Raw genomic sequence first — 12,276 nt, 5'->3', positions numbered from 1 at the left:
TCAAATAGAACCGAAAACCGTTGCAGACACTTTTTCCTATTGGATCAAGTAGGTAGACATGGAGAAAGACAGCCATTGCGTGAGTAGGCCTACTTGTACTTTTGTACTGAAAAGTACATTTAAAAGTTAGTACTTAGGACTTTTACTTAAGTACGTTTTTGGGAAACAACTTTTACTTTCACTTGAGTAATTTTTTCGCAGGGTACTTCTACTTTTACTTAAGTACACAACTTCAGTACTTCTTCCACCTCTGATTATAACACACTGTTTTGTTCTGGAATGACGGGGAGTTTTGTCCCAACATGTCTGGTTGTCCGTCCATGGCAGTGGACCAGTTGATCATGCATCGATTCATGATGTCTGCTGGACTCACTCATTATAGATTGCTCTGGCCTTGTATCACATGTTTGTTTTGGAAAAATGGCTGAAGAGGCAAAGGAGCCAAACTCTGTTGGGGAGGATAACAACGTCGAAGGTGAAGAACCCGAAGCCGCTGGACTTGTCGAAGATGGCAAAGAACAGAGTAACGAGGAAGAGCAGACAAGCAAACCCGCAACCGAGAGTACTTGGTCGGCGCCTATTCTGTCGCTGGCACGAAAAGCTACGGAGACGATTAGCAGCGGAGTGAACACATACGGAGCTGCCCTAAAGACCACGGCACCTGGGACAGCAACTAATAGCTCTGAAGTTTCAACTGTCATTGAAGTTAAAAATACAGGTAAACATCTGTTCTGGCCTGTTTCGTTGTCACGATTGTCACTTGTCCCTTATTCTCTATCCCGTGCGCTTTACGAGACGCACAGATAAGGCTACGTGTTCTTATGTCCACTTTTTCCAAGCGGCATGTCGCCGTACTATAAAACGAACTTATCAAATGACGATAGCAAGTGAGAAATACATCCTATCAGTGCTTAAGTTAGTTGTTTAATGACCCGAATTTAAAAAGAGGACTGTGCCTGCGTCTTGTAGTGTAACCACTTGCCTGTGTCACCAACAGTGAAGGACCCAGTGACAGTGGAGAGGTCCAATCTTCTGAGCATGATGAAGCTGAGTGTGAAGGTTCTAATACAGTCCTCGCTGAGTTTGGGCCGGACTTTGGATTCGGACTATCCACCATTGCAGCAGTTTTTCGTAGTCCTGGAACACTGCCTGAAACACGGATTGAAAGGTTGGTACAGTGAAAGCCTATTTAATGCGAGTGCGTAAAGTTGCGATAGACCAGGCAGAGAGGCATGCAACTTTCATAATATCTGTGCAGTTTACATTTGAGTTTATAATTGGATCGTGTAGTGGTATCATGCTAGAAAAATGGTGTGTGTTTGTGTTTGTGTTTGTGTGTGTGTGTGTGTGTGTGTGTGTGTGTGTGTGTGTGTGTGTGTGTGTGTGTGTGTGTGTTGCAAGCAGTTTTAAAGCACCTCAGTGCAGTGCATTGAGCAATTTAATACTGTAGCAGACTACACTGGATAGCAACTTCTCTCTTATTTCCCCAAATCGCTTTACTGTGTGAGGAAGGAAGAAGTGATATCAGTTCTGCTCTGTTGTGTGATTTCCTGTTTACTGTAAGCCAGTCGTCTCCAAATATTTTCCCCCAATGGCCAAATAATGTGCTAATTCAGCAAAGGTCCAAACAAATTGCCCGACTGTAGAGCCACCAATAACACACATCAGGGCTGAAGTCAAGTCCACCTTTGTAGAGTCCAAGACAAGTCCAAGACCAGAATAGTCAAGTCCGAGACAAGTTCGAGTCCAAAGAGGTTCGAGTCCAAGTCGGTCAGTGTTAAGCAATGAAAAGGATGAATATCAATAAAGCAGATGTTTTGAAGGTAACCCATATGCCATGGATGTGAAGACAAACTTGTAGGCTATGTTGTTGGATTTCAAGCTCCGCTATAGAATTTATGGTTGCCAATGTTCTAAATAAAATAAAGACAGACCCGGTCGAGTCCAAAAGCTCAATTTGGCAAGACCAGTGTCCGAGTCCAAGACAAGTCAGAGTCCAATTGATAGCGAGTCCAAGACGAGTCCAAATCCATAAAAAAGTGGACTTGAGTCCGAACCTGGCACACATACATGTTTTCATTTGTTCCAACCTCATGGCGGGCCAAATATTTGCCACGCCCAGGCCGGATCTGGCCCGCGGGCCACCGTTTGGAGACCACTGCTGTAAGCCTTAACCACTTGTATGTCCTATTTTCTAATACACAGTGAGGAAATCCTTCATCAGCCAGAACAAGTCCATATGGGGACCGCTGGAGCTCATCGACAAGCTGTGTCCCGAATCCAACGACATCAACACCAGTGTGCGGGATATGCCCGGCCTCAAGTACGTCTCGCCTGGAGTGTGTTATCCAAGCAGTTATTTCAACCAACAAAGTGATGATCTTGAATTAGTGAATTGTGCAAATCATCTGTTTACCTCCATGAGTTTGGTGCACATGTCAATAAAAGTAGTGAAGTGAATGGTGTTGATTTTTGGTAGCCTGATGCTTCAGATGATTTCATTTCACTTTCTGGTGGCATACCATATTTCTGTACAACACCAGTTAGCTGTGATGTTTACCTGTTTGTTTGTTTGTTTGTTTGTTTGTTTTCCTGTTTGTGCTGAGCAGGACAGGGCTGGGGCGGGCGCGTGCCTGGCTGCACCTGGCCCTCATGCAGAAGAAGCTGGCTGACTACATGAAGGCCCTAATTGACAGGAAAGACCTCCTCGGGTAAGATCATTACGTTACACTTGCATTATATTTCACTACACTTGTGTATTTGATGCTGGGGATGTGCCACAACAAATTCCTGTCGCCTATGTCAACAAGGCAATAAAGTTCTTGAACTTGAATTTAGTTGACGCTTTTATCCAGAGCGTCTTACAGTTATTTACAGGGTTTTGGTTACAGTCCCAGGAGCAATGTGGGGTTAGGTGCCTTGCGCAAGGGCACTTCAGCCATGGAGGTGTTAGATAAGGCTGGGATTCGAACAGGCAACCCTCTGATCTGACCACTTCCCTACCCACTAAATCATCCAAAACCCCATCCAAAAGCCCATCCAAAAGCCCATCCAAATCTATTGCTGTTGTTACGGACCCGTGGGGCTCCTCCCCGCTCTTTACCGTAATCACCTCCGTAGGCGCAGCACGGGTTTCCGGAACCCAGGTGCGGCGCATTGACTGTGATTGACAAGACTCAAAAGTTTGCCAGAAGCAGCGTTGGAGCCCGTCGCCTCTCCTCCTCTCCTGCACCTTTTTACACTTTGATTTTCATTCACACATCCACACACTTCACACACACTTTTATTTATCCCCCATTTACTTCATTTTCAACATTTACTACTTTTGACATTTAAGTAATAAATCTAAGTAAAACTTGATTCCGTTTCTGTGGTCTTCCATTTCTGGTACGTTGGACTTTGGGTCAGGACGTAACAGTGTACTTGCTATATTGTTTGTAATACATGAATATTGATGTCTTCTGATTGCCTGGAAAGACCTTCTCGGGTAGGATCGTGTGATATGTCCACCGATTATTCAGGTCCATCCTGTTAGGAGACATGTACATTTTACAGAAAAATGAAATGGAAAATACATGGTAATTAAGTTGTTTGAGTTACATTCTTGGTAAGTCTTGTCTATGAAAGTCGGTGAAAGAAGGTGGGGTAACCAACGTGTTAAATTGAAGCCGTTATGGTGGTATATGTACTGTACGCATGTTAATCTCATTTGAAAACACCAGGCTAGACATTCTGTTCAGCTTTCATTGGTTATAAAGTTCCAGTTAAAATATTGTTGCCAGGACAACAGGGTTTTATGATTACGTAAATCTGTAAACCTTAAATTGTTCTCAATGATCTGAATCGTATGAATGTGTTGTCTTTAATCTTGACAGCGATTTTTACGACCCTGGAGCGTTAATGCTGGAGGAGGAGGGGACGGTGATTGTGGGCATGCTGGTGGGGCTGAATGTCATCGATGCCAACCTCTGTGTGAAGGGGGAAGATCTCGACTCGCAGGTAAAGCATACTGATGTACTAATGAAAGATGTGCTGTCATTTCTCTTAAAGCTACAAAAGACGCAAGTGAACATTTTTGGGTATTTCGATAGAACGTGTAGGATTATGTTGTCTGTCCTTGTTTGAGAAGCAGTACAAATTAGATTTTTTTTGTAACCGAAACGCTAATTCAGTGGAGGGTTAATCATTTGCACAGCTTTTAAAACAGAGTTTACGTGCCTTTTTGTGAAGGGGAGTTTGCCCTCTGAATTTTACTGCTGTGCATAATTATTCATTCACATTTCCATAGACCCACAGCTGCTTCCATTGTGGGTGATGACTGATAGGCACGCTGGTGCTGATGACTAAGGCAGTGATGCATCTTATAACTTGTATCCTCTATTTCTATAGGTTGGAGTCATTGACTTCTCCTTATACCTGAAAGACCCACAGAACAGCGAAACCACAAAAGAGTAAGTGTGCAATGATCCCTCTTATAAATTCACTGTTAACTTAGTCTCTCTCACTGCTTTTCCCCAGTTCTTCTGGTAGATACACTCTATTAATCAACAAATACAACATATCTCTAATTTACACACATCTGCTATCCTAGAAGGGTTTAGGGGTTTAGCTTGCTACATACCCATTACACAGACAAATCCAACACGTCACTCATTTGCACACATCTGCATGCATACACACAGAGTTGTCAAAAAGCTGCCTCACCCTCACACCACGTTTCTCTTTACTTGCATGGTCCAGTGACGAGAAGATGACGGCCATCTTGGATCAGAAGCACTACATAGAGGAGCTGAATAGGCACCTCAGCTGCACCGTCAGCGACCTGCAAGCCAAGATGGACGCTCTGGAGAAAACCAACAGTAAACTCATAGAGGAGGTGAGCAGCCTCAAAATAAGGTTTACAGCAACACATAGTAGTAGTAGAGACTATTGATAAGGTAGAGATGGTTCATAAGGAGGTTTTTTTCTGGACTCCACATGACGTTAGGCTCTAAGCTGCAATCCAATGGCAGCTATGCCCCTTTAGGAGACTAGGAGAATAAGTGGAGTTCAATGGAAAGTCACACCACTTTAGGAGGACACCCGCATGTAGCATTGGTGACACATGGTATGATTTATCTTGATTACCATATTGAAAATCCCTGGCCCTAGAGATCACAAGTAAAGCAAATTCAGTTGTCACCCTCATAATCTTAATCATAAAAATACTAAAAAGAATTCAAAGCATAATTTTGAGATAGCAGATATCCTTCGTATTTCTTTTAACACAAGACTGCATTCTTCCTTCAAATTCTGTAACCTTGTAACAAATAAAAATCCTTCACCCCTCTCTCATTTTCTTTTGCATTCTAAAATTGTGAATTAACTGCGAATGTTATAGCTCACTGCTGCGACAGATCGCATTAACTCATTGCGGGACGAGCACGAGATGCTCCAGCAGGAGAACGACAGAATCCTCCAAACCAGCCAGAAGAAAGAGGAGGTAAAAACACACACACGAGCGCACACACTCACAAAGTCACAGATGACGGGGCAACACCACAAACCATAGTATCCATGGTCAACATTGATCTAATGAGGTTCAGGAAGACAGATGCTGAGGCACTCAAGGTTGCATTTTTTTTTACTATTTTATTTGACCAAATAAAAAAGTTAAAAAAAAATTGCAACCTTGAGTGCCTCAGCATCTGTCTTCCTGGACCAAGTTTGAGAGCCCCTACACTGATGAGCACCAAGGAAAAAAGGTGAAGACCCAGAAGCACTCCAATTACCTGCTTGTGATTGATCTAATGAGACCTACTACTACTACTACTACTAATACATATGTATTATGTTCATGTCTGTGCTTAGGCCACCCTGCAGGACAGCCAGGTGGAGCTGGAGACGTACAGGCAGACGCGGCAGGGCCTGGATGAAATGTACAACGTGGTGTGGAAGCAGTACAAGGAGGAGAAACGCATCCGGCAGGTGGGGACTGTAGGACCTTCCATCAGGGCTATGGGGCTTGGCTACCCTGGCTAATAAAATGATGGTAAAAGGATGCCAGCTTGGAAACTAGTTGCTATGAAATTGAGAGGAGGCACTATTGTTAGGTGTCGCCAGCCTAGCTAGGGAAATGGATCTAGGACTCTAGGGTTTGCCTTCATTCTTGACAGGACAGTGAAGGACAGATATGAAATGAGTGGGGAGAGAGAGACAAGGAGGGATCAGCAAATGACCCGGCCTGGAATCCAACCCAGTGCCCCACCTTTAGGCCATGGCAGGGTCAACAATTCGGACTAAGAGCACGACTACCAGACTACAATCTACAAACCAATATTATCCTGTGTGTGTGTGCTGTGTTGTCCAGGAGCTGGAGAAGGAGCTGGAGCTGCAGGTGGGCCTGAAGCAGGAGATGGAGGTGGCCATGAAGCTGCTGGAGAAGGACATCCACGAGAAGCAGGACAGCCTGGGAGCCCTCAGACACCAGCTGGACCAGGTCAAGAGCCTCAACCTGCAGATGTTCAACAAGGCACAGGTGCATACACAGATACACACACACGGACACACACACACACACGGACACACACACAGACACACACACACACCTGGACAAAGTCAAGAGCCTTAACATGCATATGTTCAACTCAAAACACAGGTGTGAAAAACAGCCTGATAATTATCTGCCTTTTTGCTTTTCATTAGTAGTCTTGTAACAAGGTGAAGTGAAGTGAAGTGAAGTGAAGTGGAGTTTCCTCAGGTTAAAAAAACTAAGGTAGCAAACAAGTGCTTCGAGAGCTGCACCAGGCTCATTGGCATGACAGCCAGAATACACCCACAACCTTAGTGACGGTTGCTCCATGATTGATATTTTGCTTTGTTGTGTGCAGGAAACAGACAGGCTGGTGAAGAAGAAGGAGGACGATGCAGCCAAGCTGGTGGAGAAGATGAACCGCATGGAAGAGACCATGAAGGCCATGGAGCAGAGGTGTGGTGATTGCCGAAATAGGGTAGAGTGGAATTGAATAGAATGCTTCTGTCATCAGTGCACAAGTACAATGGAGCAGTAGTGAGGTGCTGATTGGAATCTGAAGGATCTCACCCAGCAGTGGGACATCTTTGCGATCTGTCCTGTACTATTAGTTTGTGTACTGTTGTACTATTGTTTACTTTATTTGTGTATTTATTTATTTAATATATTTGTTTATTTGCTTGCTTCTATATTTGCTCATGTGCTTGGTTACTACCTCCCCTCAGGTTGGTGAAGGGCGAGGAGGCCCGCAGGCAGACGGACCAGTGTGAGAAGGACATGAGATCGGAGCTGGAGGGGAAAGTGGAGGCTCTGCAGCAACAGCTCACTGACCTCGATTCACTCAGGTACACTCAGGACAAAGTCAGCCAAGCAGAAAAGAGTTTTCACGCTTTTTTACATCCCGCTTGAACCAGTTAAAAAGGTAAAGAGTGCCATCGGGACATGGTAAACATGAAATGTTTACTTTAAGAACAGTCCACTGTGTTTCCATACCGAACTGTGTCCCCTTTACTCTGAGATTGGAGATGCAGAGTGAGGATGAGTTTTGTGGTTTTAGTACAAATTGCTGGATTTCTTTTGTTGCCAGATTAGAGTGTTTGTGAGAGTACTGAGTTGTTAATAAGATTAGCATATTACATTGCGCCCGTTTGTGATGCAGCATTGTGCGCAGATCTGTGCAGCACACATGCACAGTGTGACTCGGTGACACGGTGTGAAGCATTCTGGTTAGAAATTGTGTCCACGATGCAACATATGGGGGTGCTCTGCTCCGTTGGCTCTGGAGAGTGTTTTTGAGCTGTATATAAACTTCCAGATGGTTTTCAGATTTGGTCTAGACCAGGCATCACCAACGTGGTGCCCGCGGGCGCCAAGTAGCCCTCCAGGAGCTACTGAGGTGCCCACCAAGGATACAGATGTTAACAGAATAAACAGTCACGACTACAAGATTTTAGTCACAGTTAATGCTTTTCTTAATTTAAATATTAGATTATTTCTTAATAGCCTATAAAGAGTATTTCCTTATAACTTATAAGCAAATTATCATTCAATCTAGTGTGATTTCGGAATGATATCAAGACATCAGTAGAGGATTTTGAACAAAAGTAGCCCTCGGGTAGCTCTCAGTAGATCTCGGGTAGGCCTTGGTAGCCCTCTGACCCAGAAAGGTTGGGGACCCCTGGTCTAGACAGTGAGGATGAATTGTATGTGTAATTGATTGTTGCCAGGTGGTGTGGATGTAACTGAGTGTATTATGTTTGGGATGAGTTGTGTGTAATTGATTGGTGCTGCGTTGCCAGGTTGGGCTTGGAGAGCGACCTGCGCAGCGAGAAGGAGCAGCGTCAGGGTCTGCAGAGAGATCTGCAGCGCGAGCAGGACAACAGCTCAGAGCTGCGCACTCAACTGCAGCAACTACAGGGCCTGCAGAAGGTCAGTGAAACAAACAAACAAACAAACAAACAAACAAACAAACAAACACACACACACCTGGACAAAGTCAAGAGCCTCAACATGCATATGTTCAACTCAAAACACAGGTGCGAAAAACAGCCTGATAACTATCTGCCTTTTTGCTTTTCATTAGTAGTCTTGTAACGAAGTGAAGTGAAGTGGAGTGGAGTTTCCCCACTCAGCTTAAAAACACTGGGGTTGCAAATAAGTGCTTGGAGAGCTACACCAGGCTCATTGGCGTGACAACTGTGGCAGCAGCTACAGAGCCTACAGAAGGTCACACACACATACACAAACACACTTACCCTAGTACATGTGTTGGGTTCCCCTCTCCCCAACATGATATAGAGTATTTATATTTTTTCTCAGTAACCTCATTCAGATCCATCGTATGACTCATTGTAAAGGAAAATCTTGCTTGTGGGAGTGGGGTGTGTGCAAGAATTAACATTTATTGGAACAAAGAGAAAAACATGACATGGTGACAGTGTGGGACGCCCAATCCAAATGTCTTTTTTGATGTAATCACACAGGTCTGATAATGTGTGATTGTTTTGGCCTTCTGTTTGCCCCATGAGCTCACACTTCCCACTTCCCATGCTTGTGGTGCCACAGGATGTTGACTCATGGGACTGAAGTGTTTCCACGTGGCTCACAATGGGAGACACAGAACTGCTCCACTTACAGATAGCTAACACAAGCACTCTCAGTACACACTGCAAAGTGCGTGCGTGCGTGTGTGTGTGTTCGCGCGTACAGGGGAGAATTTATTCGATTAATGTATTATTTTTTATTACATTTCTTATGCAGCATGCACCGGTAGTGCTGACACCATTGGGGCATTTGCATGGTTCTGTATACATTTTGCCCTTAGATAACCACATAAGAGTCAGGGAGCATAAAATATAAATAAGAATATCAATATCATTTATAATGTAAATGTAGCAGAATGTCATGGTCAGGCAGTGAGAGACGAAAAGAATAAAAAAACAAACAAGGGGAAGAGGAACAGAGGAGACTTTGGTGTAAGCAGATGCCCTTCTATACTATCAAACATGAACAACACCAAATCATACAGTATGATGCATCACAACCACTTCAGGGACGAGCAGACCATGTGCTGGTTCATGACCAGAGGTCTGTACATATGATGCATACCAAATAACAGTGGATGAAAATGAAAGAGCCACTTGTGAAAGTAATAGTTACAGGGCTACTTGGGCTGTTGATGTCAAGATCTATGCCCAATGTGCTGATGGCAATCATTTTTGTGGTGCTGTACAAGCAGGATGTTGTTGATGTGTCACAGTCAGAGTAGCATGTACGCATGCAGAACAGAAAAAAGAAGCGTGTTAAGGCTGTTGCTGAATTCCACATTGAATAGTATGGCAAATAAACAGCTGGTTTGCCCAACTTGCACACACACAACAAACATACTATATCTCCTGGGGCTTCCAACATTAAAAACTAGAAAACCGCTCAGAGAGCGAACCTCCACCTTCTGCTGGACAGAAACACACATGCACCGCGAATGTCCAAGCAAACAAACTAACATGCACACAATCACACTAACATACACACAATCACATAATCTCCTTTGGCAGAGGTAACAAATAAATTCTTAGATGTTGGCAAGCAAGTAAAAACCTCCCACAGCTGGCTCATATACAAGGCACTTGGAACAAGGCACAGAAGCAGCATCAACTTGTGATGGCGAGTGAGTAAGTGACTGTCCTTTGCAGGGGCGTCGCCAGACCTATTTTCCAGGGGAACGTGCCTGGGTATTGATTTTCTGTGCCCCGGTATGAGTTTCACAAAAAAAAAAAAACCAACAACCTTGCTTCCTTGGAATTTAGCATACAGAGTAATCTACAGAATGCGCACAAAATAGTGAACATGCACTACTTAGAATAATATAATTCATTTGCAAGCTTTGAAAATGAATAACTGCAAAACATATTTTTGCTTGCGCGCTCGCATTATCTCTTGGTGCCCTACTGTGCCCCTGTATAGCATTAGGTCAATTGACGTCCTGGGTCCTGTATAAGATGTTTCTAGACATGTGGGCATTTGTAGACATTTTCATGAGACTCTGCTCATAATTTAAGTCTAATCAATAAACCAACCAGCCCAAAGTCCCTGCTGGCAACTGAGTCCCAGGAAGCCTTCATGGTGCCACTCACAAATGTGTGTGTGTGTGTGTTGTAGGAGCTGGGGGATCTGCAGCAGGAGAAGAAGCAGCTTCAGCAGACGTGTGAGGAGCAGGAGCAGGCCCTGCAGGAGATGGGACTCCACCTCAGCCAGTCAGTACTTCACTATACCTCTACCTCTTTCTCTCTACCCCTCTCTCTTTCTCTCTATCCCTCTCCCTTTCTACTACTGAGTGTGCATAGTAGAGGGGGGTGTTTTGACAGGCTTATGATGAGGTTAAGGGGGTGTTGGGAGGCTTGCGATGAGGTCCAGGGTGCGTTTATTTAAAAAATATATGCTGAATATGCTTTACATCTTAATTTCTGGCCTACTTCTTCCTCTGTCTACCTCTCACTTTCTAGTCTTTTCTCCTCATACTATTTCGCCTTTGTCTCTCCACCTCTTTCCCTCACTCTCTCACTTCCCATCTTAATGTTTATTTTCACTTATTTATGTCCACTCCTTTTTCAAAGTATCTCTGTCTTTCGCCCTGGTAAGTGGGGTAAAGACTGAATAGTCACTGTTGTCTTGTAGGTCCAAGCTGAAAATGGAGGATTTCAAAGAAGTCAACAAAGCTTTGAAGGTGAGGAGGTATTTTTGGTGTTCTTAAAATAGGCTGATGGATCAGTAAAATTCAAGGCCCCCACAGCTTCAAAGGAGAGGCCCAAAATACTGTATATACTGTATGTATTTTTTTTCACCGCAATTTTCTAACATCGCCTCTGAGAGTAAACCTGTTTGGATTTAATGACAAAACATGTAATGAGTAATACGCTAAAGCTGAAGCTGATACCATATACTATTACTTAGAAATCCTGTGTAGTGTTGAGGATGACTGCAGGTGATTTTGTATTGTCCCCAACAGGGTCATGCGTGGTTGAAGGATGATGAAGCCACTCAGTGCAAGCAGTGCAATAAGGAATTCTCCATCGCACGCAGGAAGGTAAGAACATCTTCAACTCATCTTCTCATTTACACAGCCCATTAAGTAATGTTAGATTTGTCTGACCAGTTCAACAAACCATAAACACAAAGAATTTCCCTCCCTCCTCCGTGACATACTCTGTTACATATTCCTATCAGGATGACATGCCAGTCTAGTCTTGTTTAGTCTAGTAACTGTGACCTTAAACTGACACATTTTTTTCATACAGCCATGACCTGACCTGTCTCTCTCCCTCTTAATCCCTCCGCAGCACCACTGTCGTAACTGCGGGGACATCTACTGCAACAGCTGTTCCAGCAACGAGCTGGCACTGCCCTCCTACCCCAAACCTGTACGAGTCTGTGACATCTGCCACTCCCTGCTCCTCCAGAGAAGCTCCACAGACTCCTGACAGAACACACACACACACGCGCACAGACATACAGACACACACACACACACACACACACACACACACACACACACACACACGCGCACAGACATACAGACACACACAACAGATACTACTATCTTCATTGTAAAACACGTTCTCTAGACTGTTTTACGGTAAACGCTAGCAAGCTGGGAGTTTCTTGTACCCTTTAATCCGTCAAGTGTCTCTGTCCCTGTGCATTCATCATGCACTTTCCTGAAATTCAGGAATAATGTAGGGAGGAATAGCCAGGTGTACTGTAGTGTC

The 12,276-nt window shown here is 44.1% G+C and overlaps 1 protein-coding gene across 1 annotated transcript; it reads left to right on the top strand.

Moving 5' to 3' along the window:
* The first annotated feature begins 420 nt into the window (after positions 1–420).
* On the top strand, positions 421–12,011 carry rufy1 (RUN and FYVE domain containing 1). Its single transcript, XM_063190419.1, has 17 exons — positions 421–718; positions 998–1,168; positions 2,206–2,323; positions 2,610–2,711; positions 3,876–3,999; positions 4,390–4,451; positions 4,741–4,876; positions 5,381–5,482; positions 5,851–5,967; positions 6,350–6,517; positions 6,870–6,967; positions 7,237–7,356; positions 8,311–8,440; positions 10,670–10,764; positions 11,186–11,234; positions 11,517–11,594; positions 11,848–12,011. The coding sequence occupies exons 1-17, from the start codon at positions 421–423 to the stop codon at positions 11,986–11,988; spliced, it is 2,109 nt and encodes a 702-aa protein (XP_063046489.1). The 3' UTR covers positions 11,989–12,011.
* The last annotated feature ends 265 nt before the right edge of the window (positions 12,012–12,276 follow it).

This window comes from Engraulis encrasicolus, chromosome 23 (assembly GCF_034702125.1).
Source record: "Engraulis encrasicolus isolate BLACKSEA-1 chromosome 23, IST_EnEncr_1.0, whole genome shotgun sequence".
In the NCBI taxonomy this organism is placed as follows: Eukaryota; Metazoa; Chordata; class Actinopteri; order Clupeiformes; family Engraulidae; genus Engraulis; species Engraulis encrasicolus.
The sequence above is the reverse complement of the archived record's forward strand: the minus strand, read 5'-3'. Positions and strand labels throughout refer to the sequence as shown.

Excerpts from the sequence above, each read along its gene's own strand:
- rufy1 (XM_063190419.1), top strand. The coding sequence starts at position 421 with ATGGCTGAAGAGGCAAAGGAGCCAAACTCTGTTGGGGAGGATAACAAC. Across the intron at positions 5,483-5,850 it reads CCAGCCAGAAGAAAGAGGAG|GCCACCCTGCAGGACAGCCA; the intron begins GTAAAAACACAC and ends GTCTGTGCTTAG. Across the intron at positions 5,968-6,349 it reads AGGAGAAACGCATCCGGCAG|GAGCTGGAGAAGGAGCTGGA; the intron begins GTGGGGACTGTA and ends TGTGTTGTCCAG.